Genomic DNA, 25,901 nt, shown 5'->3' on the forward strand with positions numbered 1-25,901 from the left:
GCTAATTGCTATTTGTTGCCTTTCCTGAGTAACAGGTGTAATATTTATCTTATCATTCTAAGCGTCTGGAAAGTTACTGATGTGACTGCGTTCACCTGATCTCGAAAGGTAAGCCTATTGCCTATGACTGCTCTGGGGTCCCCGCACGTGGGCGGGACTATTCAGCACTTATGACTATAATGGAAATACCCCTGTGAGAGAAAAAGAGTTACAGGTAAGAAACAATTCTTCCAAGTTTTTTCTGCCCCAAAGAACAGACAGGAGAGCTCCTTGCAGCCTAGATCCCTTATTCAGGATGCCAGGTATAGCTTTGCACCACAGACTTGCATTGCTGAGCTGCACAAGTATGGTCAACGTTTTAACCACCTGGGCCTTCTGGAACAGAAGAGGTCATTGTACGTGTTCATGTAAATCAGATTAAGAACAGGCAGATTGATCTGATGATATGCAGTGTATGAATAGATTGTCTACATGTGACTTATTCCAGCAAATGTTTCATTCTGTCAAGTGATGTAATATTTATTAGAGGGGCCTAGAAAGTTTTACCTCGTGTCAGGTGGCACTTTCCCTTTGTTGCATATACTAGCAAGCTGCTGTTTCCACTTTTCTATGTATGTTTTAACTTTCAACAAAAGGGAGCTTTCTTAGTGTCTTTCAGACCTAGAAAGGTGAGTGTAAGTCAATCTCTGTTCCAGCATGAGCCTTTAGTTGTCTTGAATTACAATAGTGTCCTCAGTAACTCTCCTCTCCTTCTTTACAGTAGTCACTCAGACTCTTCATATTAATTAGGCCATTTTAGTACCGCTTGTCTTCCTGAACCCATTCTCCCCAGCACAGAGGTTGTTTGATACCTTAGACGTAAAAAAAAGCCCTAATATATTAACTTAATAAGAGTTAAAAGAGCCCTAATATATTAACTTGATAAGAGTAGAGACGTACACATGTCAAAACAGTAATTTGTAAAAGGGGAAAGAATCTGCACTGGTTTGTTGCAAAGTGGATAGTTTCTTTGAACTTTTTGTGTAATCAAAGGATTAAGTTTATAGCCTCCCTCTGCTGGATAGTCTATGAGAAAACTCACAACCTTCAACATGTGCCTATGATCGCTTGGAGGGCAGCATTTTGCATTGAATCTGATCCCTAGACATGCACAGTGTTGTTTCAGGCCTTTCTGCACAACCTATGTGCATAATTCAATCTGCTTTATTCTCAACATTTTCCCCTGGCTTTCTCCCCTTTTTTGTTGATAGATGAGCATACTATTCCATTCTCATGTTTATGAATATCAAATAAGATAGAGAAGGAAAGGTTGTTTACTTGAAATATTGCTTCGCCTTCAAGGATGTCTTCTTTAGATTCATAAACAACCCATCCTCATCCCAGTAAAAGTGAAATGGAACTAGAAACACGACCGGTTGGTCTTGCTCTGTTTCTCTGGTGTAACTGGACTACCCTAACTAACTCAACATTGCCTTCTATGTTAGTGTGCCCTGTAAAGGATATGTGCCAAACATGTTGTATATATAACTTGGGCCTAGTTACATCATTTCGTACTTTGTTTTCACTTTGTGAGGAGCGTTTAAAGTAGCAAAATATGTTACTGTTTATTTCATACTAACTTTGTTTTTAAAACAAGACAGCTTGCTTCCTACTTGAACATATTTTGTGTAATTATTCAAAAAGTGAAATTAGTATCTTCTGCAGAGGTGTTTTGGGATCATGTACACATGTCAAGATATTATCTATTTATGAATTAAAAAATGTAGCCCAGTGGGAGAACTAAGATTACCCTTGATTTCTGATTGTGTTCTTGGTGATTTTAGGGGTGCTTTCAGAGTGCTGTGTCAAAAATGAAAACTATGCAGAGGAGCTCCTGACACGAGTGTCTGTTGCTTGGGGAGGAAGCAGTTGCCTGCAGCTAGCCGTGGATGCTAATGCTAAAGACTTTATGTCCCATGGGGGAGTCCAGGTCCGTTCTTTCAATATTCTTTTTCTTGTATTCAGTTAGTTCTTATTTGTAAAGTGAGCTTTCAGTGTTATGCATTCAAACTCATTTTTCTCAATTCTGCAGAGGCATAATTGTGTTAATTGTGGCATTTGTTTTATCTTAAAAGGATAGTGATTGCAACAGGTATCATGTTAACAATGAATGTGCCTCTGATCTCCTGTCACCATCTATCTTTAGAGGCAGAAAACTCAACTTCTAATACATTGAACTAAATCGGAACACAAGTGGGTAGATTTTCCCCGGAAACCCTGTTCACTTAACCTTCTGTTTTTTGACGAAAGGGTCTGACACATAGCCAATGACTAAAAGAACAAGTTACTTACCATCTGTAGTGCTCTTTCTGTTGGATACACTATTTAAAGAAGGCACTTTCGGTGATGAAAAATCCCAGGGATGACAGAAAGGTGACCATCGTCCGAAGATGTGTGACTGAATGTGGCTGACCTACTTTGTAGAGCCAATCGTTGAGGTGTGGGAATACATGTATACCCAACCAGTGAAGAGGGGCCCTGACTGTGGCAATTAGCTCTATAAATACCTGAGGATGGAGGTGAAGTTGAAGGACAGGATGGCAAATCCGTAATACTCTAAGCCCACCACAAACCAAAGGTAGCCTCTGGGGGACTGCAGGGGGCAAGGATCCACAATCATTCTGAGCCTTCATATTTCTTGGGCACCAGGACGTCCTCTGCCAAGTCCAATACCTTCTTGATTGCTACTTTGACCAGAAACAACTTGACTTTCTTGGAAGAAAGCATGATCTGCAGAAACTTGAGCAGACATGGGAAGTATATAAGGGTTTGATTAAATAAATGACATAACCTTTTATATAAAATTTGCACCACCCACCGATCTGAAATGATCGTTTTCAGCTAGGTAGGCAATCTCACATCCTGCCGGCTGTATGTGGTCCTGTAAGAGGGAATCAGAAGGGCTTGGAAGTCATTGGCACTGGTAAGGAGGATGTGGAAGAATAATCCAGGTGCTGATGTCCATGGTATCAGTCACCACTACACCGACTAGGGATGTGAAAAGTCTGCCTGGCTACTGAACTGGCTGCAAGGTCTGCTGCTATTGATAGGCCATACCTAGCAGATAGCCGCTAAACGGTATGCACTACTGGTGAAACTGACAGACTGGTGAGAGGAAGCCTAGGGATTGGGCTTTAACCTAGCTATTTTTGAAGCTTTCTAGCATCTGGTTGACATTTTCCCCAAAGAGTTTGGCTCCATGTTCATTAAAGATCCCTGGACATCGTCTGACTGTCCAGTAGGGCATATAGGCATGACTCCTGAGCACAGCACTGGTGGCCATGGTATTGCCATTGTGCGACCCTCAGTACATATTTGGCAGTATCTATTGCATCCTGAATCATTTGGGGAAAGGTTGTCCTGAATTCCTCATTTCAATTTCTCAAGTAAGTAACATCTAGAGGTGGGCAAGACTCTTAAAGCTCAAGCTAGCAGGCCTTGAAAAATCATAACAATTTTACCAGACCTGCAGGTCTAGTGACTTAAATAATCTACTCAACCAAATTGTAATGCTCTTGATCCATAAACTGGTTTCAAATTATGTGATCCTGGGTAAATATTTTAATTCAATGAGTCACCCTTTTCTTCATCATCCAGTATAAGATCACCTTCAAAATCGTGAGTACAGCATATATGCTTGATTTAATAGACTAAACGTTTGCTCCATTCATAATACACATTTAGACACATATGGATACACATGACCCCTGACTTGCCTCTTAGTTCTTTAACAGCACTGTCATCAGGGTGGGGGAAAAACGTTTCTCAAATCATGTTTAAAAACTATCACTTTTAATGAATACATAACTAAAGCATTAAGTGGTAGCACTCTGTCATTAGCAATCAGATTTCCCATTGAAATGACCACAATATTTCCCACTGACATGCGGTTTTACTGATAAAACTAAATAGTGTAAAACAATGTTTGGAAATTGAGTTTCTACAAATATTTCCCATTTGCACATCACCAAGTAAAGTGTTCTGATTTGTTTTGCTCCTATTTACATCTTTGGTTGCATCACACTTTTTAATTACCCCCCAAAAACTTTCATAATTCCTGCTATATTTTGGAATATTTGTTGTATTCATTTACAAGCTATTTAAATGCTGTGTGAAAAACTGACATTCTATAGTGTTTTGTTTCGCAGACAGCTTGACAAAAACCTCTAACTGTAGTAGGAGAAAAAAGTAAAAACCATTTTCCAGGTTAAGATAAGCAGCAATTAGTCATAAGACAAACTGGCACTTGTCCTCTGTCCTTGAATAGACAGAAAATGTGTCAAGATAAAACAAGATTTAAAGGCATCTTTATTGCTCATTCACTTTCTGAAGGAACAGAACACCTGTTCCTTTGCAGCCAAAGTTCACTCGCCAGAACTGACAAGTAGGTCCTCAAAATTGCTCGACCTGAAAAAATCTGACTCGCCATAGCCAGTAAGAGAGTAGATTTTTCGCAGTCTCTCTAGGCTCGAGTCTAAAGCCTGACTCTGGCTCAGCTGGAAGTCCCGTTGGAACCTCGAGCCCATAACACCTGAGCTTTTATGTGGCTTCTGCCTGCCTCCCTCTCCAGACCCTGGAGGTGGTGTTGGTACTAGAGCTGGCATCTCCCTGTTAACTTGTTGGCTTACCCACCTTCAGCAAGATCTTGCTAGCCATGCCTCAAATAGCCTGCATACAGCTTCCCAAAAGGTAGATCATGGGAATAAACTGGATGATCAAAAATTATTTCTTGCCGAATATGCCAATGGACTTCGACTCCCTACCTGACAGAGTAGAGGACATTCGGTTTGACTTTCCTGGTGGAGTCTTGCACCACCAGACTTACGGGCTCAGATGTTTGGTCCAGGTACCTTTGTTGAACTGGGCATTCTGGAATCATTAAGATCATTCTGGCACTGGCTTAATTCGGGTGAGTAGAACAACCCAAATCAGTTTAATGGAAAGGTGTAGAGAAGATTCTCTAACCAGCTGATCATGAACAGCATTCTGGTGTGTGCTGGTTGGTATTATCTGGATATGGAAGTTTATGATTTACAGATTTTTGCCACTGTTAGCATGCCTGGCTGCAGGAAATCCCAATTGAAAAAGACATTCTGCAGAACTTAAGTTTTTCTTGGAATAGCCTACTGAGCATCTGTTTCCACATTATCAGCAGGAGATAGACTGATGTTTTTTTTGCCAGGTTTTGACTGTCAGTTAGCTCCAGATGGCCTAGCCTTCAGAGAGAAGGTTCTCCATATTGTCACACTCATTTGTTTTGATTATAATTTTATGTTTGAAGCAGTATCTATTCAGTATTGATCGATGGAAGAAAATATTCCAACACTGTATGAAGTGCACAAAGCCTCAGAAGGTTTGTGATATAAATTTGGTTTTTGAGATGAGATGCTAACGTTTTTGGAGCAGACACCTGACTTAAACAAGCATTGGCATAGCCAGTAGGTCTCGCCTTTGGGACCTTATAAGTGTTCAGCCATGCAGCACATTATCCATTACATTAATTTAGCTTTTAAAGACATCAAAGTTTGTGGTAAATTAATGATAGGAGACATAATTTATATGCTGTTGGAAAAAAAAGCCATCAAATAAATAAATATGTAAGCACATTAGTAATAATTATTCTTTTGTCAGAAGTTGATTGAAACGTTGATTAAATGCCAGAAGGCATCGGACCAGGTGTTGAGTATGAGCATCTTTGATTCAGTGTTCTTTCAACATCATGCTGCATGGAAGGCACAGACATACTCATTTATCACAAACCGCTTGCCTTAAAAGCATTGCCAGAACATCCATAGCACACAGAAGCAGTCTGTGCAGCGCTTTGCAGAGTACTTCAGCAAGCACATTCTATGCCTTTTGCAACCTAGAGGTAGGATGAATTAATTTGAATAATGGGCAGAGTTGGTTGTCCTTTCTATGTACGGGGGTTCCCACTGCCTTTATGTGAAGAAACTTATCTTTATATGGCACTTTTGTGCATTTTCATGGCTTTGTAAGTACTGTGAATAAGAGAGGTATTACTGAAATGAAGTAACTGGTGCGTGCCATGAGAGAGAGAAGTGTTGGTGTTGTATTGCGGACAGTTAATAGAGGTGTGATCACTGGAGGTTCAGGCACGTCCTGCGAAATGTGTAAAATGGGCAGGTTCACGTTTAGGTATCTGTGACGTACACTGGAATAGGTAGGAGAGTTGAAGAGCACAAGTGTTGCCTGAGCTTGCCGACCAGTGAGTGGAGATATCCATCTCCACATATAGCTCTTTATAACAGTTTATAAATGTTGTCGTGTTTGGCAGATAACGCAACTTTGCCATACGTGCCTCATTTGATGCACCCAGGATCACACGGCATGGCAAAACCTGTCAGTGAAGCTAGGAAGCCATGTTTGTTTATTTCACAGTCAACTAGTTATTGGGTAATATCATTTTCATATCCGGGCTATTAAAGATTAAACCACGGTGATATCTCCCACTAAGCCTTTGCGGTGCAGCATCTAAAGGCGCTGTCTTTTGTTTTCGGTCACTATAATGATTGCCGCAATGCTTCATAATCAGTTGGTTTGCACTTTTGGTGCGTGTGCCTGGAAGCGTGGTTGAGCAAAGAGGGGAAGCTACTCAAAAAAACACACAAATGGTCGGATGGAAATGAAGATGCTTACCGATTCAGAAGAAGGGTATTTGCACTTGGTAAAACTGCAGCATGAAACCACTTCCGGCAATAAGTCCAATGGCTGCAGTTGTCCTGTCGTCCGAGAACTGTGTTCATGCCAAGATTTATCTCTGTTCTCAAGTTCAAGGGTAGATGTAGTGCCTTTTTTTAGCATTAAAAAACTCAACATGGTAAACTAGAATACAATTCATAGTGTTACAGTGGTTCTCGGCTTTCCTCCACCACAGATCACAAAGAGTCGAGGCAAACCGCACTCTCTCCCAGCTCTCTCCAGTACTCATGGGGGTCCCCTAAGTTTCCGCTCTATCTCCTATACTCTTCAACATGTTCTTGGAACCTTTAGCTAATACACTAAATTCTACGAACATTCTCTTCCATATGTATCCAGACGATAGTCAACTTTATTTGAAACTCTCCTCCCCGGATAACTTCATCTCACTCAACACTATCCTAACATCTACTCAAAACTGGTTAACCGAGAACCACCTCCTGCTCAACACCTCCAAAACAGAATTCCTTCTCATCCCTCCTCTGAACCACATCCCCAAGCCACACCTTTGGCTGAATCACCTCACTGCCTTAAACTGCTCCCCCCTCATTATAGACTCAACCAAATCTCTCGGAATCACCCTGAACAAACATCTGAACATGAAGAATCATATCTGCAAGGTGTGTAAGGGAGCTAATCATTTGATGAGGACTCTCCGAAATATCAAACCATTCCTTCCACCATCTGATTTCAAACAGGTGGTCCAAGCGTTTGTGTTACAGAGACTTGGTTATGGCAGCTCTACGCTCTTTGGCCTCCCCAAATATACCTTGGCTCCACTAAGGGCATCTATGAACGCTGCGGCTAGACTGGTTACAGGTACCAAAAGAAACGCGCACATATACCCAGTCCTAAAATCCCTTAAATGCTTGCCTTATGAAGCTTGAATTCAGCTAAAGATGTCTTGTTTGGCACACAAAGCCCTCCCTTTCAAACCCCCCAGATAACTAGCGCAAAAACGTGAGCTATCTGGGGGTGGTAGACCCTCACAAATTTAAAACTCCTTCCTCTTAAAACCACAAATCTATAGAAAAAAGAGAACCTGCCAACGAGCCTTCTCTGGCGCTGCCTCGAAATGTGGAACTCTCTTCAACCGAAAGTACGCAGACTCTCCTCCACGGCTGCTTTCAAACTGGAGCTAAAAGATTCCTAATGAACAAGTTCTTACCTTAAATAGGTTATGATCATCCGCTCAAAGTCTCTGATCCTACAACCATTAGACCTTCATTTGATGCTACTCTTCTGACCCTTACCATTTGCCCTTTTCTTAGCCCACTATATACTAGCCGTTGTATTATTCTCCTTTGACCCCTTTGTACGATAATTATTCATGTTTTTTATTCTTTTGTTGATGTCGATATTGCACGTATTACCTTCCTTCCATCTTTTTGTAAAGCGCTCTGATATCCTTCGGGATCTTGTTCGCACTACATAAAACTTTATAAATAAATAACATATAACTAAATAGTACAATGTCTAATAAAAAAACAGCATATTTCTAATTAAAAACAGCATATTAAGATTAAAATCCTGAACACCAGAGCAGTACGAGGGCTAAGAGAAAATAGACAAAGTTTGACCAAAGACGACGGCACCTTTTGAGCAGAGAAAAGTGAGATGTATGTCTGAGCGCCTGCGGCTCTTAACAATATAAACATGGGCAGTGCCAAGGTTACATGTGCACCCAGGTGGTGGCTGCAGACAAATGTTTAAGGGAAGTCTTAGGGCGCTTCATGTGTGTGTGCTAGGTCATGAACCTCTACTCAAGACAGGGCTAAGTGTTAAGGGGACATGCTTGCAGAACAGATGAGGCACAGCAATTCCCATGGTTATATTTCGTCAACCTCCTCCTGCTTCTATCATCCGACTCATGTCACTAGGAACGGAACCACTATCCTCAATGATCCTCTCTCCCCTTCCGTGAACAATTCAGTAGTAAAATTAAATCATAAGTGGGAAGGGCAGAACACGATGTCACTGCAACTGTTGCACAGCAGATACCTATACTCCTGATTCCTGTCATCGTAGTTACCTAAAACTGTCCTGGCTACTCCCAGTGACATGGCTGCATCACAAGTTGCACCCAGGGCCATGGTAGAACCACCTGAGTGTCAAACTAAAATGAATCCAAGGAGAGGGAGTAAATAGCTCGGTCTGGGTATGGAGTCTTATTAAAGCTAGATGTGCAACATTCAGTGAGTTAAACAAAACTCGTCAAAGCTATGGATCCCACAGCAGGATCCGGCTGCTCATCTAGGATACACTGAAAGCTCGCTCAGGCAGGATGTACAAAACCATACACTGCATGAGGCAACCCAAGCTGTTGTGCACACCTTACATCCTGTAATGAGACCCACTAGGCTGTAAAACCCTATGTTGCAGTAACTGCAAATAAACACAAGCATCGCACAATGCACTGGATTCAGAGACCCCAGCGATCCTTTCTTCAGATAGCGCCAATGACGTCTGAGGGTAGCACACATGTGCTCTTGTACACAGGCTGTGGGAACTGGATGCGCCTTCAGGAGAGCATGCATTGTAAACTAGCAGCACAGACAGGCTGCGTTGGCTCTTGCAGCTTCACTGTCAGACATGGTAAGAATTTTTATTGCTTTGAAATGAAATTTGTTTCGGCTGAATGGGATTTAACTGCTAGATACTGGCTGTTTTTTTTTCTTTTAAATCAAATGGCTGCATAAATTAAGTCTAGACAGAATTTTGCATGTCGAAAGATTTTAATTAAACCGTGTAAAATGGGCAGTAGCCTTGGAAGGGAATGACATACCTAAAGGTGGCAAAAATAGCCTTGAATTACCAATAAAAAGTTAGGAATTTAGAAAGGCACACAAACCAACCAATGGCAAGCGATGGGCGTGCTGAAAGCCCACAGAGGTGATTCAGTATGTCGGGAGACAGTACATGCGTGCTGCCTAGGCTCAACCTAAAAAACAATCATAACCACAAAAGCTACTAAAACATTAATCTACAAATCTACAATGGCATATACAGCCTCTGTTATAACAAATGACAAAATGTCATCATCATAACAACACAACGTTTAATAAGTTCCTAAGTGTTGGATGCTGTAGCAAAATGCTACATTCCTTTGCAAACAACTCTTCCACTTTTACCTATTCTTTTGGTGTCACCCCAACTGCTTAGTCACACACCCATACAGAGTTTCAACAACCCTAAATCTACCTACTCAATTCTAACATTCAAATCTGATTTCCACTTTTACAAGTGATGGCAAGGGTTAATACAATGGGAGCAGGAGATTAAATGATAGTACCTTAACTTTGGAATTTTTATGTTTTGCTCCATAGCCTTTCAAGTCAAGTCAAGTCAGGAGCATTTGTATCGCGCACATATCACTCACACGAGTCTCATGGCACTTGCAGACGGCTCTGATAAACGGACCAGATCTAGTTTCCAAAAAGCCAGGTCTTCAACTCTTTACGGAAATTACTGTGTTCTGGAATGCTACGAAGGTAGAGAGGCATTTTATTCCACGATGATGGTGCCAAAAAGGAGAACGAACGGCCTCCTTGCCTGACAGTATTGATTCTAAATGGGGTCAGCAATGCCGCATCGCTGGAGCGTAGCATCCTGGATGGGTGATACCAATGTAACTTTGTCAGCCAGTATTTTGGACCAGTTCCATACATATGCTTGTGAGTAAGACATAGTATTTTAAAAAGAGTTCGTTTTTTCACCGGGAGCCAGTGAAGAGTGTTTAACCATGCTGCAGAAGGAGATCTGTATGGGTGGTCAAGGACTAATCTGGCAGCAGTGTTCTGTAGAACCTGAAGTCTATTTATAAGATCTTCATTTATTGACAGCAATAGTGCGTTGCCATAATCCATTCTATTGATGATCAGTCCTTGTGTCAAGGGTTTTCGTGCCTCTAGGCTCGTAGGCTACGCATAACACCAAAACAAGTGCCAACGACATGGTTAACATGGCCCCGCATGGATAGACAGTCGTCCATATAGAACCCTAGATTATGGACCACGTTCTTTGGGGCAGGACATGAGCCAAGCCTAGAAGGCCACCAATCGTGCGACCAATGGTCGCTAGCTTTACCAAAGAGCATGATCTCCGACTTGCCCCCGTTAAGTTGGAGATGGTTTGATCTCATCCATTTGTCAACATGGGTAAGACAGTTTCCAAAACGTTGCTTAGTGTCATTGGGATCGGGCCTAAGGTGACCAGAATCTGCGTGTCATCTGCGTAGGATATGACATCAAAACCATGTGATCTGATCACCTCAGCTAAAGGGGTCATGTAAAGATTAAAAAGAGTGGGGCTTAAAATAGAGCCCTGTGGAACTCCCATCTTTACCGGTCTCTCACAAGAAATAATGTTTCCCATCCGGACAGTAGTTGTACGTTCTGATAGGTAGCTGATAAACCATTTAAGAGCATTCCCCCTGACACCAACCTCCCAGAGTCTTTGTTCAAGAATCTTATGGGAGATGGTGTCAAAGGCAGCAGACAGATCAAGCAAGACGAGGATGACCGATTGATGTTTATCTAGAGCTAGTCTGATATTATCAGTGACCTCAATCAGCGCTGTCTCCGTACTGTGCGCCGTTCTAAAGCCGGACTGAGAGGAGTCTAAGAGTCCAAGGCTCTCAAGATGGTTTACCAGCTGTTGATTCACAAGGGACTCCAGCATTTTCCCAAAATAGGGAAGTAGTGAAATAGGTTGATAATTTAGAAGCACTTTAGGGTCGGCTGTCGGCTTCTTTAGAATTGGTCTAATTCTGGCTGCCTTCCAGACAGAAGGAAAATCAGCTTCAGAAAAGGACTTATTGAAAAGATCAATTAATTCATCTAAAACTGTAGGTGCAATAATAGAGAAAAATTTTGAAGGAAAAGGGTCAGCGGGGGAACCTGATTTTATCTTTATCATAGCCGAAGTGACAGACTTACGGTTATGTAAGGGTAGAAAAGTCTGATGAATGTTCATAATTTTTTTCTCAAAGAATTCGGATAAAGAGTCGATCCAGTTTTGAGAAGCAGACACAGTGGGTAGATTAGTAGGAACAGTAAATTCTTTTAAAATATGATAGAGTTCCCTGGAGGAGTTTTCTGCCTTTTTTATCCGATTGATCAAAAAGGATTTTTTTGCCAATTTTATTTCATTCATATAGTTGTGATGCTGTTTCTTATAGCTTTCACGGTCTGCAGGGTTTCTACTTTTTCACCATAATCTTTTGGCAGTTCTATACAGACTTTTAGTGGTTTTTAATTGATCGGTAAACCAGGGGGCAATTCTAGTCTTAAACTTAACGTTATGTAAAGGGGCAATTATGTCTAGAGGGGTCAAAATGGCTTTATTAAGTTGTAATTCCATATGGTTGACACTTGCTACTGAGTCTATAGGATCAGAGCAGAAATGTTTTTGAAAAAGGGACGGAGGTACTTTGCACCAAGATCTGCGCAACACAAGTTCGCTATCTAATTTTTTCTTTTAAAACAGTGGGAATAGCGAATTTCAATAGGTAATTGTCTGTCCATAATAACGGTTCAGGGGATTCCATAGTCATTTCGGATGCATTCGTAAATAGAAGATCCAGTGTGTGGCCAGCGCAGTGGGTGGAACCAACCACCGACTGAGCAAGACCAGGAGTACTCATATTAGAGATTAATTTGTCAGTGTCGTGGTTTAATAGCATTTCTGCATAGTGATTAAAATCTCCAATCAGGAACAAATTGTCAGAAGGTAAGACATGGGGCGCAATAATTTCTAATAGCTGATTTGAGAAGTCTCCTTTTATACCGGGGGGTCGGTAAACCAGTGCCCCTCTCCAGGAACCATTGGAGAGGCCAGTGATCTTAAAGGTACATATTTCTATTTGACTTTGTTAATGTATCAGTCAATTTTAACTTCCTTTTTATCTTTTCCTTTTTGTTGTGGGTAATATATATAGTTCCTGAAAAGAGCAACAGTTTAAGTGACATTATAATTAGGTGAAAATGTCTGGTAAAATACAATTTTAAACAAAAAAAAAATGAAATTCACAAGTTAACTGAAATAGCTACAACTTTCACAGTAAAATCATTAATAAAGTAAATTTAGATGTCATCAATTATATCAAAGAACGTCATGAGTGATGTAATAATATGTGACGTCATAAGCAGTATATTGTAAGTGGGCAAGTTAACTATAACTGGTGAACTTCAGTGTTTGTTGAGGTTAAAATGGTATGGTTAACAGAAATTTTCACCTAACCAAAACATCACTTTAGCCTTTGTTTTTGTCACAGAATTTCTAAGGTTATTTTAACCCCTTCAGTGCCCGCCCCTTTCCCCGCCCTGTGCCGGCCGTTTCATTAGCGGGCGGGGTTTGTGACGAGCTGGTCTCGTCATGGGCACAGCGCAACCGCGGCCCATGACGAGACCAGCTCGTCACGGGCATTGAAGAGGTTAATTGAAAGTAAGGTATAACCGTGTCTAACTATAAAATCATGTTGGCCTTTATTTTTTCAGTGAATTTCTAGTTTTTTTTATTATCATACCTAAATATCCAAATAGAGGAGTTGGCCTAACGGCTAGGGCTGTCGACCTCGAATCTGGGGAACCGGGTTCGAGTCTCAGCAATGACGCTGAACATCCTGTGATTCTGGGCAAATCACGTAATCTCCCCGTGACTAACAAAAATGAATGTCTCCTCATGTAACGCAACTGGTGCTATGTAAAGCGATCTGATACGCGATTCCGGTTCAAGTTCGCGCTATATAAAACTCTGAAAAAAATAATAAAATACCCTGCAGTACATGTGTGGCGGAGGGTTGGGCGCAGGCCCTGACCTGACCTGGTGCCAGACCCTGTGCCCAACCACCCAAGGGCAACCAGCATGTTGCAGCGATCAGCCTTTGGTTGTGTGAGCTGTAAGGTTGGACGCCCAAACCCTGTCGTGCATAGCCTCAGCTGTGCATGGCTTAGGGTTGGATGCAAGGCCTAGCCTCTGGCGGGCCCTGTGCCTGACTGCTGGCCAACCCCTTACTGCAGGCAACACACCATGGTTGTGCAGCACCAACGAGCACCCACCCAATTTATTTTGTTTTTGTTTTTGACCCACGGCTATCACACTGTACTCCTGTGAATTTTGGTGAGGAGACAGTGATGAGTACCGCAAGTCTGCAGTGAAGTGATTTTTTTTGTGTGCGTTTTTAACCTTATTGGGCGTTTCTCTAGGATCATTCCATGAGTACCAGGGGGTCAGGGTAGCCCTCCTTGCTATTTCATTTACATTTTCAAACCATGGGGACCATTTTTCAAAGTCCTAAATTGGCAGCGCAACATTTCAATTAAGGTTATGGCCAGCCAATCGCAGCGCCCAGTCCCGCAGACAGATGGCTTTATTTGTAGTTTTTTTCCTCAGTACTCCCTTGGTACTCCCTCAAAAGTACCACAAGTCCTCTGCGACACAAATTTTTTTTTGCTCTTTGACCACACGGGGAGTCACAAGGTCCAGGGGGTCAGAGTATCACCCTACCCTCTTACATGTTGTTTCATTTCAATATTCAGGACTTGGGACTGAGTTCCCAAGTCCTAAAATGTGGCCACAACATTTCTCTTCTTGTCACAGCCAGCTCATTAAAGCGCATGGGTCCACAGGACCAGCCAATTAGAATGCCTTATTTGTCTTTTTTTCTCTCAGTACTACATCAGTACTCCGTTTGTACTTCCTCTGTTATTGAGGGTCGCTAGATATCTATAAATTAATTAATGTTCGAGGCATATGAGCTGCAGATTACACACTGTGCATAGATCGCCATCTGGTGTTGGGCCCGGATGTTGCAGTTGTTTTTCTCTTGGAAAGTCTTTGGAAGTCACGATGTATGTGACTCCTCCTGTGAATCATATTGCGCATAGGCTTCAGCTCCATCCTCAGATTGTTTTTTTCCGCCATCGGGCTCGGATGTGTTCTTCGCGCTCCAGTTCGGAACCGTTCCAGTTTCCCTGTTTGGCGCGCAATCCTCCCCCCCCCCCCCTCTTGACGGGATTGTCTCGATCGCCTTCTCCACACTCGACGTGACTCTCAACTATCGAAGTCTTCGATTCCGGTCGTCGACGAAGACCTTCGGGCCTACCTGGGCTCCGGTCCTGGCTGATGGAAAGGACACCAGTTAAAAAGTATCCTCGATGTGGGTAGAAGTTTCCCCACACCGATCTCCATGAGGTGTGCAACCTCTGCCTCTCTCCAGAACACGAGGCAAGGGACTGTCCAGCTTGCGCCTCCTTCCGATCGAAGAAGACGATCCGGGACCGACGAGCAAGGAGAACAGTGGCTCACTCGTCGACTTCGATCCCTGACGACATCTTCGAAGAAGGCGTCGATGTTCCGGAACAACAGCACACCGAAGAGGGCCTCGTCAGCGCCTCCAAAGCTGACGACTCCGACGTCGAGGACATCACTCCGGCACAAAGGGGCGTGAGTACAAACGTCGACCCCGACTCCGACCCTAAACCCCCCTCCACGCCATTGAAAAAGGCTTCGGTCACGCCTTCGCCTTCGGGCCTAGGTATGCACCAAAAGTCTGCTTCCCATACCTCGCTTTCGGGCCCGGTTAAGAAGCCCATCAAGCCTTCAGGCGGCTCGGGCTCGAGCCAGCCTACCCTCGGTACCGACACCAGCACCGAAAAAGAAAACACTCCTTTCCTCATCCGCGCCGAGCTTGACACCGAAGCCCTCGGCGCCAGAGACTGGCACCGGCTCCTCGGCACCGATAACATCCTCGGAGCCGAGCAAGAAGCCGAAAAGCCTCAACTCCCAAACCTCGAAGCCGAAACCCACCTCGGAACCGAGGAAGTCAAAAGACACTTCCAAACCAAGAACCAGTGCCGAATCGACGCCTAAAAAACCCACGGCGCCGACACCATCGGCACCAAAGGATCTGCCCCCTACAGAGGAACTGTCTCGACCCGATCCTTACCAAAAAACCCTCGCAAAGGATCCAAAGACTGGGCATTTAACGCTTAGCACCAGAAAAAGATCACTGGACAAGCCTGCACCAGCTCCACCCCCAAAAAGGAGAGACTTCGCCATCTCCCCTTTAAGGATTCCTTCACCTCTTCCTCCTCCTCCACCTCCTTCTCCTTCTCCTCCTCCTCTGCCTCCCCCACCTCATCATTCTCCCACACCATCTCCAGATGAGGATGATGATGACATCCCCTACGACACAGGGGACGGAGCCCGTAGAGGAGGACTTCCTCTTAGATACATTTGACACTGCACAGAGGTCCACCTCAATTCTGCCGATGCTTAAGGGGGTTATTAAGCACGCACCAGAGGTCTTTAAAGACCCGGTTAGGGCCAAGGTCATTAACCCACGCATTGACAAAAAATATAAGGCCGCCCCAACAGATCCACCCTACATTAAAGGCCCCGCACCACTAGACTCCCTAGTAGTCTCTAATGAGAGGAAACATGCCAATTCCCAGGAATCAGGTGAGGCTCCACCGCCAGATAAGGAGTCTAATCTCCTAGACGCCTCTGGCAAACGGACGGCATCTCAAGCGGCCAAAAACTGGGGTATCGCTAACACCCAAGCGCTCCTAGCCAGATATGACAGGGCACATTATGATGAGCTGGAGTCAATAATGCAACACCTCCCTGACAAATATAAACATAGGGCCAATGAATTGTTTCAAGAGGGTAAAACCATCACGGACACTGCTATCCGTTGTGTCCTCGATGCAGCTGACACCGCCTCCAGGGCAATAAATACCAGCATCCTTCTGCGTAGGCATGCCTGGCTACGCATTTCAGGGTTCAAACCTGAGGTTCAAAGTTCCATCCTCAACCACCCCTTTGATGAGAAACATCTGTTTGGCCCTAATGTCGATATAGCCCTCGAAAAAATGGAAAAGGACACAGACACGGCAAAATCTATGGGAGCCTTGCAGTCGCAAGCTCCCAGGCGCTCCTTTCGCCTTTCTTCCTGTAGAAGCAACACCAGAGGCTACTCCTCCGACAGTGCCTCCACTTCCTACGAAACCCCTACCCAATCCACCTTCACTTGGGGTTATCAAAGAGGCAGTTACAGAGCTAACAACAACAAAGGCAGAGGCAAAACTAACACCTCCCGCTCTGCCTCCGCCCCCACCAAGTGACTTCCCTCCACTTCCCCCAGACTATTCCACTCCAGTCGGGGGCAGACTCCACAATTTCCTTCCTGTCTGGGCTACCATCACCTCAGACAGATGGGTACAACAAATAATTCAATCAGGCTACTGTCTAGAGCTAACATCTACCCCCCCCCCCCAACCATACCACCCAAACAGTGCCCAATGTCACAGGAACATTTGTCACTTCTAAAGCAGGAGGTAATCTCCCTGCTACATAAAAATGCAATAGAACCAGTTCCTACCCACCAACAAAACAAGGGAGTTTACTCCCTATATTTTCTCATACCAAAGAAAGACGTCTTTCTAAGGCACATTCTGGACCTTAGACCCCTAAACCAATACATATACTCAGACCACTTTCACATGGTCACACTCCAGCAGGTGCTTCCTCTGCTCTCCCAAAATGACTTCCTGACCACCATAGACCTCAAAGAAGCCTATTTCCACATTCCTGTTCACCGCTCACAGGACGTTTCTCAGATTCGTAGTGGACGGTCACCACTACCAGTTCAAAGTACTCCCCTTCCGAGTCACCACAGCGCCACGAGTGTTTACCAAGTGTATAGCAGTAGTGGCAGCACACCTTAGAAGACAACACATCCACGTCTTCCCATATCTAGACAACTGGCTCATAAAAGCCAGCTCCTGCAACCAGTGTGTACAACACACTCACGCCACTATCCAACTACTTCACGATTTGGGCTTCACAGTAAACTACGCCAAGTCCCATCTGCATCCCTCCCACGTACAACAATACCTCGGTGCCACCATAGACACCTCAAGAGCGTTAGCCTACCCCAGCCTTGCCAGGATAGTAGGGGTTTTAGGAGACAAGGGTACCCCGATATGTGAACCTGGGGTGATAATGAAGAGTTAAGAACAATGGTTCAAGGATGGCCCAAAAGGGTCCAATAGAAAAGGTGACCCAGGCAGGGTCACTTGTTTTTTAAGATAAGTGAAATCAATTCCGTAGGGAGCAGGAGACAAAGTACGTAAAGGGTCATGTAGGTCAAAAGATAGCAGGTATTTATTTAAACAAAGTCAATTTTAGAATGCTCACAAAATAAGAAAAGCGTGGTGTGAAATAGTGATAGTAGTTTTTAAAAAGACATCGCATTGACAACAATATAGTAGTTGAATTCCATAATTGATCTTTACAAGTTATAAAGAATTCATGTTGTGGGGTGGTCGACGGCGTTTCGAACCCAATTATTGGGGTTCATCTTCAGGACAGTGGTGAGCATGTATTTTGAAGTTAAACTGCCCGTAAAGTTCCTAGAGTCTCCAAAGTGGGAGGCAGGGGCTTCAAAGGTTAATTATTTGAAAACAAGCAGCTTGGCAGTACATAGATCCGCCTGGAGAATGTAATTTTCTTTAGAGGGGCGACAGGGCAGTGAATGGGAGCCTGAGGCCGAGCAGTCAGAGACGTCCTGCAGCTGTTGGGGCTGGCTGATGAATGCGGCATTCATCAGCCAGCCCCAACAGCTGCAGGACGTCTCTGACTGCTCGGCCTCAGGCTCCCATTCACTGCCCTGTCGCCCCTCTAAAGAAAATTACATTCTCCAGGCGGATCTATGTACTGCCAAGCTGCTTGTTTTCAAATAATTAACCTTTGAAGCCCCTGCCTCCCACTTTGGAGACTCTAGGAACTTTACGGGCAGTTTAACTTCAAAATACATGCTCACCACTGTCCTGAAGATGAACCCCAATAATTGGGTTCGAAACGCCGTCGACCACCCCACAACATGAATTCTTTATAACTTGTAAAGATCAATTATGGAATTCAACTACTATATTGTTGTCAATGCGATGTCTTTTTAAAAACTACTATCACTATTTCACACCACGCTTTTCTTATTTTGTGAGCATTCTAAAATTGACTTTGTTTAAATAAATACCTGCTATCTTTTGACCTACATGACCCTTTACGTACTTTGTCTCCTGCTCCCTACGGAATTGATTTCACTTATCTTAAAAAACAAGTGACCCTGCCTGGGTCACCTTTTCTATTGGACCCTTTTGGGCCATCCTTGAACCATTGTTCTTAACTCTTCTTTGCCAGGATAGTAAGCATACAAGCTCTTCGCGCCAAATTTCAACCACAACACTCTCTTCCAGCCCGAGTGTTTATGCAACTTATAGGGATGATGGCCTCTTGCATATTCATAGTACCTCATGCAAGACTCCAGATGCGTCCTCTCCAAGCACGCCAATGGAACCAGGCTCAAGGTCAGCTAACAGATCTGGTGTTGGTAGACGGTCGTGCCCATCGCTCTCTGCAGTGGTGGACCAACAAAAACCTTTCCAAAGGGCGACCGTTCCTAGAGCCGATTCCTCAAATAGTTCTAACTGCGGACGCATCGCTCTCCGGCTGGGGAGCTCATCTACTACATCACACCATGCAGGGCAGGTGGACACCTCAACAGAAGTTACTCCACATCAACCATCTGGAGTTACTGGCCATATTTCTAGCCCTAAAAGCCTTTCAAACACACGTCTCACGCAAGGCTGTCTTAGTCCGCACAGACAACATGACAGCAATGTACTACATCCTGAAACAGGGCGGCACACACTCTCTGCAGCTCTCTCAGCTAGCACAGACCATATGGAGGTGGGCCATTCCTCAAAACATTCTTCTCCTAGCACAACATGTCCCAGGAGTCCAAAACACCATTGCAGATCTGTTGAGCCGTCAAACTCAACAAATTCACAAGTGGGAACTTCATCCACAAGTTCTTCAACCATTCTTTCAAACGTTGGGGGGAACCACAGATAGACCTCTACGCCACCCACGACAATGCCAAATGCCCAAGCTTCGCACACCCATTATCCAAAGGCAATGCAATATGGATGAACTGGTCAGGCAGATTTGCGTACGCTTTTCCGCCTCTCCCACTCATTCCATTAGTGGTGCGCAAACTACAGCAACATTCCCTAACTCTCATCCTAGTTGCTCCAACTTGGGCCAGACAACCGTGGTACACCACATTGCTGGAACTCTCCGTAGTTCCGCATCAAAAATTACACCTCTCTCCACGCCTCTAAACCCAGAACCATGGAGAGATCAGACACCCAGACCCAGCTCAGCTCATCCTTGCGATCTGGCTCCTGAAATCCTAGAATTTGGTTACCTTAATCTTCCCCCTGACTGTATGAACGTCATTAAAGAAGCTAGACGACCTACCACTAGAGCTTGCTACGCAGCCAAGTGGAAACGTTTCGTGATTTATTGTCACAACAATAATGTCAATCCCTTAGATGTGTCTATCCAACACATCATAGGCTACTTACTACACCTACAAAGATGCAACCTAGCCTACACGTCTATTAGACTACACCTTGCTGCCATAGCAGCATATCTACAAAATAGACAGCATCTATCACTCTTCAGGGTTCCTGCCATAAAAGCCTTCATGGAAGGCCTTAAGAGAATAATTCCCCCCAGAGTGCCACCCTCACCGGTGTGGAACCTAAACATCGTCCTCACAAGACTAATGGGGCCTCCATCTGAACCTCTACATAAATGTGAGCTTCAATTTTTAACATGGAAAAAAACTGCTTTCCTTGTAGCCATTACTTCCCTCAGAAGGGTCAGTGAGATACAAGCACTCACCATTCAAGAACCTTTTCTGCAAATGCATCATAATAAGGTTGTTCTCCGCACTAATCCACAATTCCTTCCTAAAGTTATTTCTCCCTTTCACCTCTATCAATCTGTGAAACTGCCCGTATTCTTCTCGCAGCCACAAACCATTGCAGAAAGAGCTCTACACACCCTAGACGTCAAAAGAGCTTTACTCTACTACATTGAGAGAACACAACCTTTTCGCAAGACCAAATAACTATTCGTGTCTTTCTCACCACCACACAAAGGCAACTCCATCTCCAAATCTGGGATAGCTAGGTGGATTGTTAAATGCATACAGATTTGCTACCACAAAGCAAAACGAACGCTATCTGTTCCCCCTAAAGCCCACTCTACACGTAAGATAGGGGCTTCCATGGCATTTTTAGGTAACATCCCCTTAGATGATATCTGCAAAGCAGCGACATGGTCTACACCGCACACGTTCACTAAACACTATTGTGTAGATGTGCAAACTAAGCAACAAGCTAGTGTGGGCCAGGCTGTCCTCAAAACACTGTTTCAAACAACTGCAACAGATACTGGTGGTCGCCGCTAGGAGAGGGTACTGCTACACAATCTATGCACAGTGTGTAATCTGCAGCTCTTATGCCTTGAATGGAATATGCTACTTACCAGTATGCATCTGTTCTTGGCATGTAGAGCTGCAGATCTACACACGCCCACCCGCCTCCCCGGCTACCTTTATCTGTTCCAGTTTATCTTATTTAGATACAGCACACATGGGCATTTTCCTGTTTCTTACAAAGCTCCATCATTTCCCTGCTGGCGAAAAACAATCTGAGGATGAAGCCCATGTGCAATATGATCCAAAGGAGGAGTCACATACCTTGTGACTTCCAAAGACTTTCCAAGAGAAAAACAACTGCAACATCCGGGCCCAACACCAGATGCTCAGTGTGTAGATCTGCAGCTCTACATGCCAAGAACAGATGCATACTGGTAAGTAGCATATTCCTTCTCTAAAATGGCTAAATTAATGTTTACCAAATCACAAAAAGCACTGTTTCTGGGTAAAGATTTAGCTTTCTGCCAAATCTGCTCTAATTCATTTCAGTCATTTTGGATATAGCGCTTATCAATTTTCCTTTGGGAAATTGCATAGGAAAATAATGTGTTTTGGACACCCCCTCTTCCCCCCCCCCCCCTTTTCCCAGCTCCCACATGCTTGACTACCCGTATACATTTCATGAAGGAGCTGAATTGTATGCAGATATGGAATGACCAATTGTGTTATGACATAGTCAGGGAATCATCTAGGCACGGGAATCATCTAGGCACTACTTACATCCTCAGAGCAACCTAGGCACTACCTATGCACTCATTCAGGAATCCAGGGAGTATTGATGTATTCAATTACAAACCCATGTATTTACAAGTTTGTTCATGGTATTGATTAAAGAGGATGATGTTATCAAATGAAGAATTGGTAGTCCTATAGAAAAAGAGGTGATGATACCTAGAAATGTAGAAGTTATTGAAGAAAAAGTACAAATAAGGCGTAGTCAGGGTACTGTATACAAATTGAATTGTAGTAGTGTTTTTAGTATTAGGCAGGAATCTATTGTTAAATGGAGAAAATTCCTACGTATCTTTCCAAGGCAAAGTTTAAAACACAAAATTAGTTATACCACTCAACAATACGTACTTTAGGTGGGAGTCTATATTATGTGAAAACTCCTGCTTTATGTTAAGGAGAAATAAGTAGAGTACTTATGCATGGTAGTGTGGCAGACGTGGAAAAGGTTTGTGGTGAGGTGCAGTTTCTGTTTTTTTGGTCCTGAGCAGGATTCTAGGGATAATGAAGAGTTGTTAAGAGGAGAAATTGCAGAACAAGACACGTATGTTACAGTTGATAGTTTTCAAAAAGAGATTAATGTAACGGAGTGTTCTGTAAGAAACCAGAGTATGTTTGAATATGTTATTGATGCATTTGCTAGAAGATTTAAACACAGGCTATTGACTTATATTTAAAAAGTGAAAACGAAAATGATGATAACTGGCAATAGTTAGCTGTGTATTTATTTGTAGAGGGATGTTTTGACTTGTCTATATGGCAAGTTATATGTAAGTAGTGTTACAATAAATTGGAAGATAATAAAATGAACAACAAATTGGGGAGAGGAGTTGGCCTAATGGCTAGGGCGCTTGACTTCGGACCCGGGAAACTGGGTTTGAGTCTCGGTAATGACGCTGAACATCCTGTGATTCTGGACAAATCACTTCATCTCCCCGTGCCTAACAAAGAATGAATGTGTGTCCTAATGTAACGTAACTGGTGCTATGTAAATCGCTCTGATACCTGATTGGATTTGGGTCTGGTTCGTGCTATGTAAAAATCTGCAAAAAAACCAAATAGATATTAGATGCCCATTTTGTAAGATAATAAAATGCCTGCTAATGTAGAAAGTCTATGAAGGTCAAAAATAAAGAAAAATCAACATTTATTATTCTTTTCAGCATTGCGAAGGGCCGTTATGTACTGCTCTCTAGCCCTAACTACAACTCCACAATCAATGCAGTAGGACGCCATCAGGGAAAACTGTGGAGCCAAATCTTGAAGTTGAGCTTGGACTTTTGAATGGACCTCTGCAACAAACTCTGATTCTACTTCCATCTCAAGTCCCTCTACGACAACTTCAACGAACAAACACCTAACGCCGAAACCATGCCCACCGCCAGCAACGCCAGTCAGCCTACCATCTCTGCCTGGACCCCGGTCACCACCGAAGACACCGCCACGACCATGAAGAGCATTCACTTAGGAGCCCCCACGAACCCCTGCCTGTCGCACATCTTCCACAGAGCCACCACTGCCATAGCGCTTGAGCTATGACGCATCTCCAATGCCACCTTTCAATCCGGCACATTCCCCAACGACTGGAACCATGCAGAAGTCAAGCCCCTCCAGAAAAAGCCCTCCGCAGACCCTACCGACCTCAAAAACTACAGATCCATCTCTCTCCTTCCCTTCGCGGCTAAAGTCACCAAGAAGATCATCAACAGCCAGCTCACGAATTTCCCAATCTGGATTCCGCAGTAACCACAGCACCGAGACCGCACTCCTCGCCGCCACAGATGACATCCTCACTCTCATCTTACTTGACCTCTCCGCAGCCTTCAAAACCGTCTCCCACTGCAATCTTAATGCCAGACTCCACGACACCGGCATACAGGGAACTGCCCTCAACTAGATCCACTCTTTCCTCACTGGCCGAACCCAAAGAATCAGACTCCTACCTTTTCTCTCCGAACCCACAGAGATCAACTGCGGAGTACCCTAAGGATCGTCGCTCAGCCTCACGCTCTTCAACATCTACATGGCCCCCCTCGCTGCCATCGTCTGAGAGCATGGACTCAGCATAGTTCCTACGCTGACAACACCCAGCTCATCCTCTCCCTCACGAGGCAACCTGACACCACCAGACTCAGCTTCCAGGAACAAATGAAAGACGTTGCATCCTGGATGAGCAGCAGCTGTCTGAAGCTCAACTTGGAAAAGAGAGAAGTCCTTAGACTCACCCCCTCAGCATGGGACAACACCTGGTGGCCCTCTGCTCTCGACAGCCCCCCTACTCCCACGGACCATGCCCAGAACCTCAGCCTCTCACTCGACTCCTCCCTCACCATGACTCAACAAATCAATGCTGTCTCCTCCTCATACTTCACCACTCACCGCATCCTTTGCTAGACCTTCAAGTGGATTCCCCCGAATCAAGAAAGACCGTCTCCCTCGCTCTCATAACTAGTAGACTGGACTATGGAAATGCCCTCTATGCCGAAATCAACAAATCCCTGCTCCGGAAGCTCCAGACCATCCAGAATACCACTGCCAGACCCTCACGGATGAGTTGCACGCTTTACAAATCCCTGATTGATTGATCTCTGCTTTGGTATTGGGGTGCTATTGAAATTGAGGGTACTTCAGCTTTGTGTTGCCTTCTTGCTGCTCACTATGAACTCCTTTTATGAAATGTGCAATAAAATATAAAAGGAGGAAAAATATACCATGTATGATTTTTGGCAGCATTGTGAATAGCTGTAACACACTGCTCATCAGCTGTTATAACAACACTACAGTCTATGCAATACGTGGCCATTTTTTAAAACTGTGGAGTTATATCCTTTGTAGTAGTCTGTACCTCTTAAGGGACTTTCTGGCCGGGTATTGTTGCTGTTGCCACTGATGTAGATGGTCCTCCAGCTTCCCTCTTGTAGATCGCCAGTTGGAGACATTTTCTATAATAGGTTTTAAGATAATATGAGATAGACGTCGTCCCACATGAATATTATTTGTTTGTCCTTCTAGAGAGGGTCCTGTCACACATTGTCCATTGCACTAGTTTTGCAGCAGTTTTTGATTCCCCATAAGTTTAGGTAACAATGGATAGTTTGATGTTTGTTTGGAAGTTAGGTTGTGTTCGTACGTTTAGATTTTGAAAGTAATTTTTTTGAAACTGTTTTTTTTTTTACAAATATGTTGTTAAAATAAAGTTTAACCAATATGTTACTAAACAGCTAGGCTCACACATTGTGTACAATATGTATATATATCTGTTTTACACTTTTTCATTTGTATTTGTCCAGAGGCACTGCGTGGTGTGGCTGAAATGGATGTTTGTCCCTCCTGTGAAGATGGGGTCGAGGGATAGGAGACTTCTACGAGGAGAGTTCCATGATCCTGTTTCATGAACTCTGGGAGAGATATGACTTGCCCGGTGGTGATTTCCTATTGCACTCAGCACTCACAGCAACCATACGGAAGCACTGGGGGAAGGGACTCACAGAGCCGCAGACATGAGCAGGGTGCCAATATGTGGTGACAGTGGCAGGCACCTGTAAGGCGGTCACGTGCCTCTACAGACGCATAACGCAAGAAACACTATTGTCCCTGACAGAGTTGCGGCAAAAATGGGAGGCGGACCTGGGGGAGGTTATTGCAGAAAAAACATGGGGAGAACTAGTAAAAAGAGAATGGAAGAGCACCAGGAATGCTAGATTGCAACTAGTACATTTCTGTGTCTTGCACAGAGCATACCTTGCCTTGCTTGCCTGTGTTGCAATAATGAAGGAGCAGAATTCCGACATATGTTTTGGGATTGCCCGATGCGATGCTGGGAATCTTTTGGGAAGGGGTAACCACATTATTGGCCGATATGACCGATAGAGAAATAGAGGCATCACCTGGTTATTGCCTATTGCATTGGTTCCCCCACACCACCAAGGAAAAGGTAAAGAGCAAGTTTTTAGATTTGGGATTGATTTTAGCTAAAAGAGACATCATCATGTACTGGAAAGCGAAAGGGGGCCCGAGTGTAGCCATTTGGCAAAAATAATTTGTTAAATGGGCAGAATGT

The 25,901-nt window shown here is 43.9% G+C and overlaps 1 protein-coding gene across 1 annotated transcript in view; it reads left to right on the top strand.

Annotated features, from left to right (window-relative positions):
• LOC146808453 (transient receptor potential cation channel subfamily M member 2-like) overlaps positions 1-25,901 on the top strand; it is a 2,757,229-nt gene that overhangs the window by 1,290,147 nt on the left and 1,441,181 nt on the right. The window contains exon 15 of the mRNA XM_085623562.1: positions 1,824-1,969. Within this exon, the coding sequence (XP_085479688.1) occupies positions 1,824-1,969 (146 nt within the window). The remainder of the gene's footprint in view (positions 1-1,823; positions 1,970-25,901) is intronic.

The sequence above is a fragment of the Triturus cristatus genome, chromosome 8, assembly GCF_964204655.1.
Source record: "Triturus cristatus chromosome 8, aTriCri1.1, whole genome shotgun sequence".
Classification (NCBI taxonomy): Eukaryota; Metazoa; Chordata; class Amphibia; order Caudata; family Salamandridae; genus Triturus; species Triturus cristatus.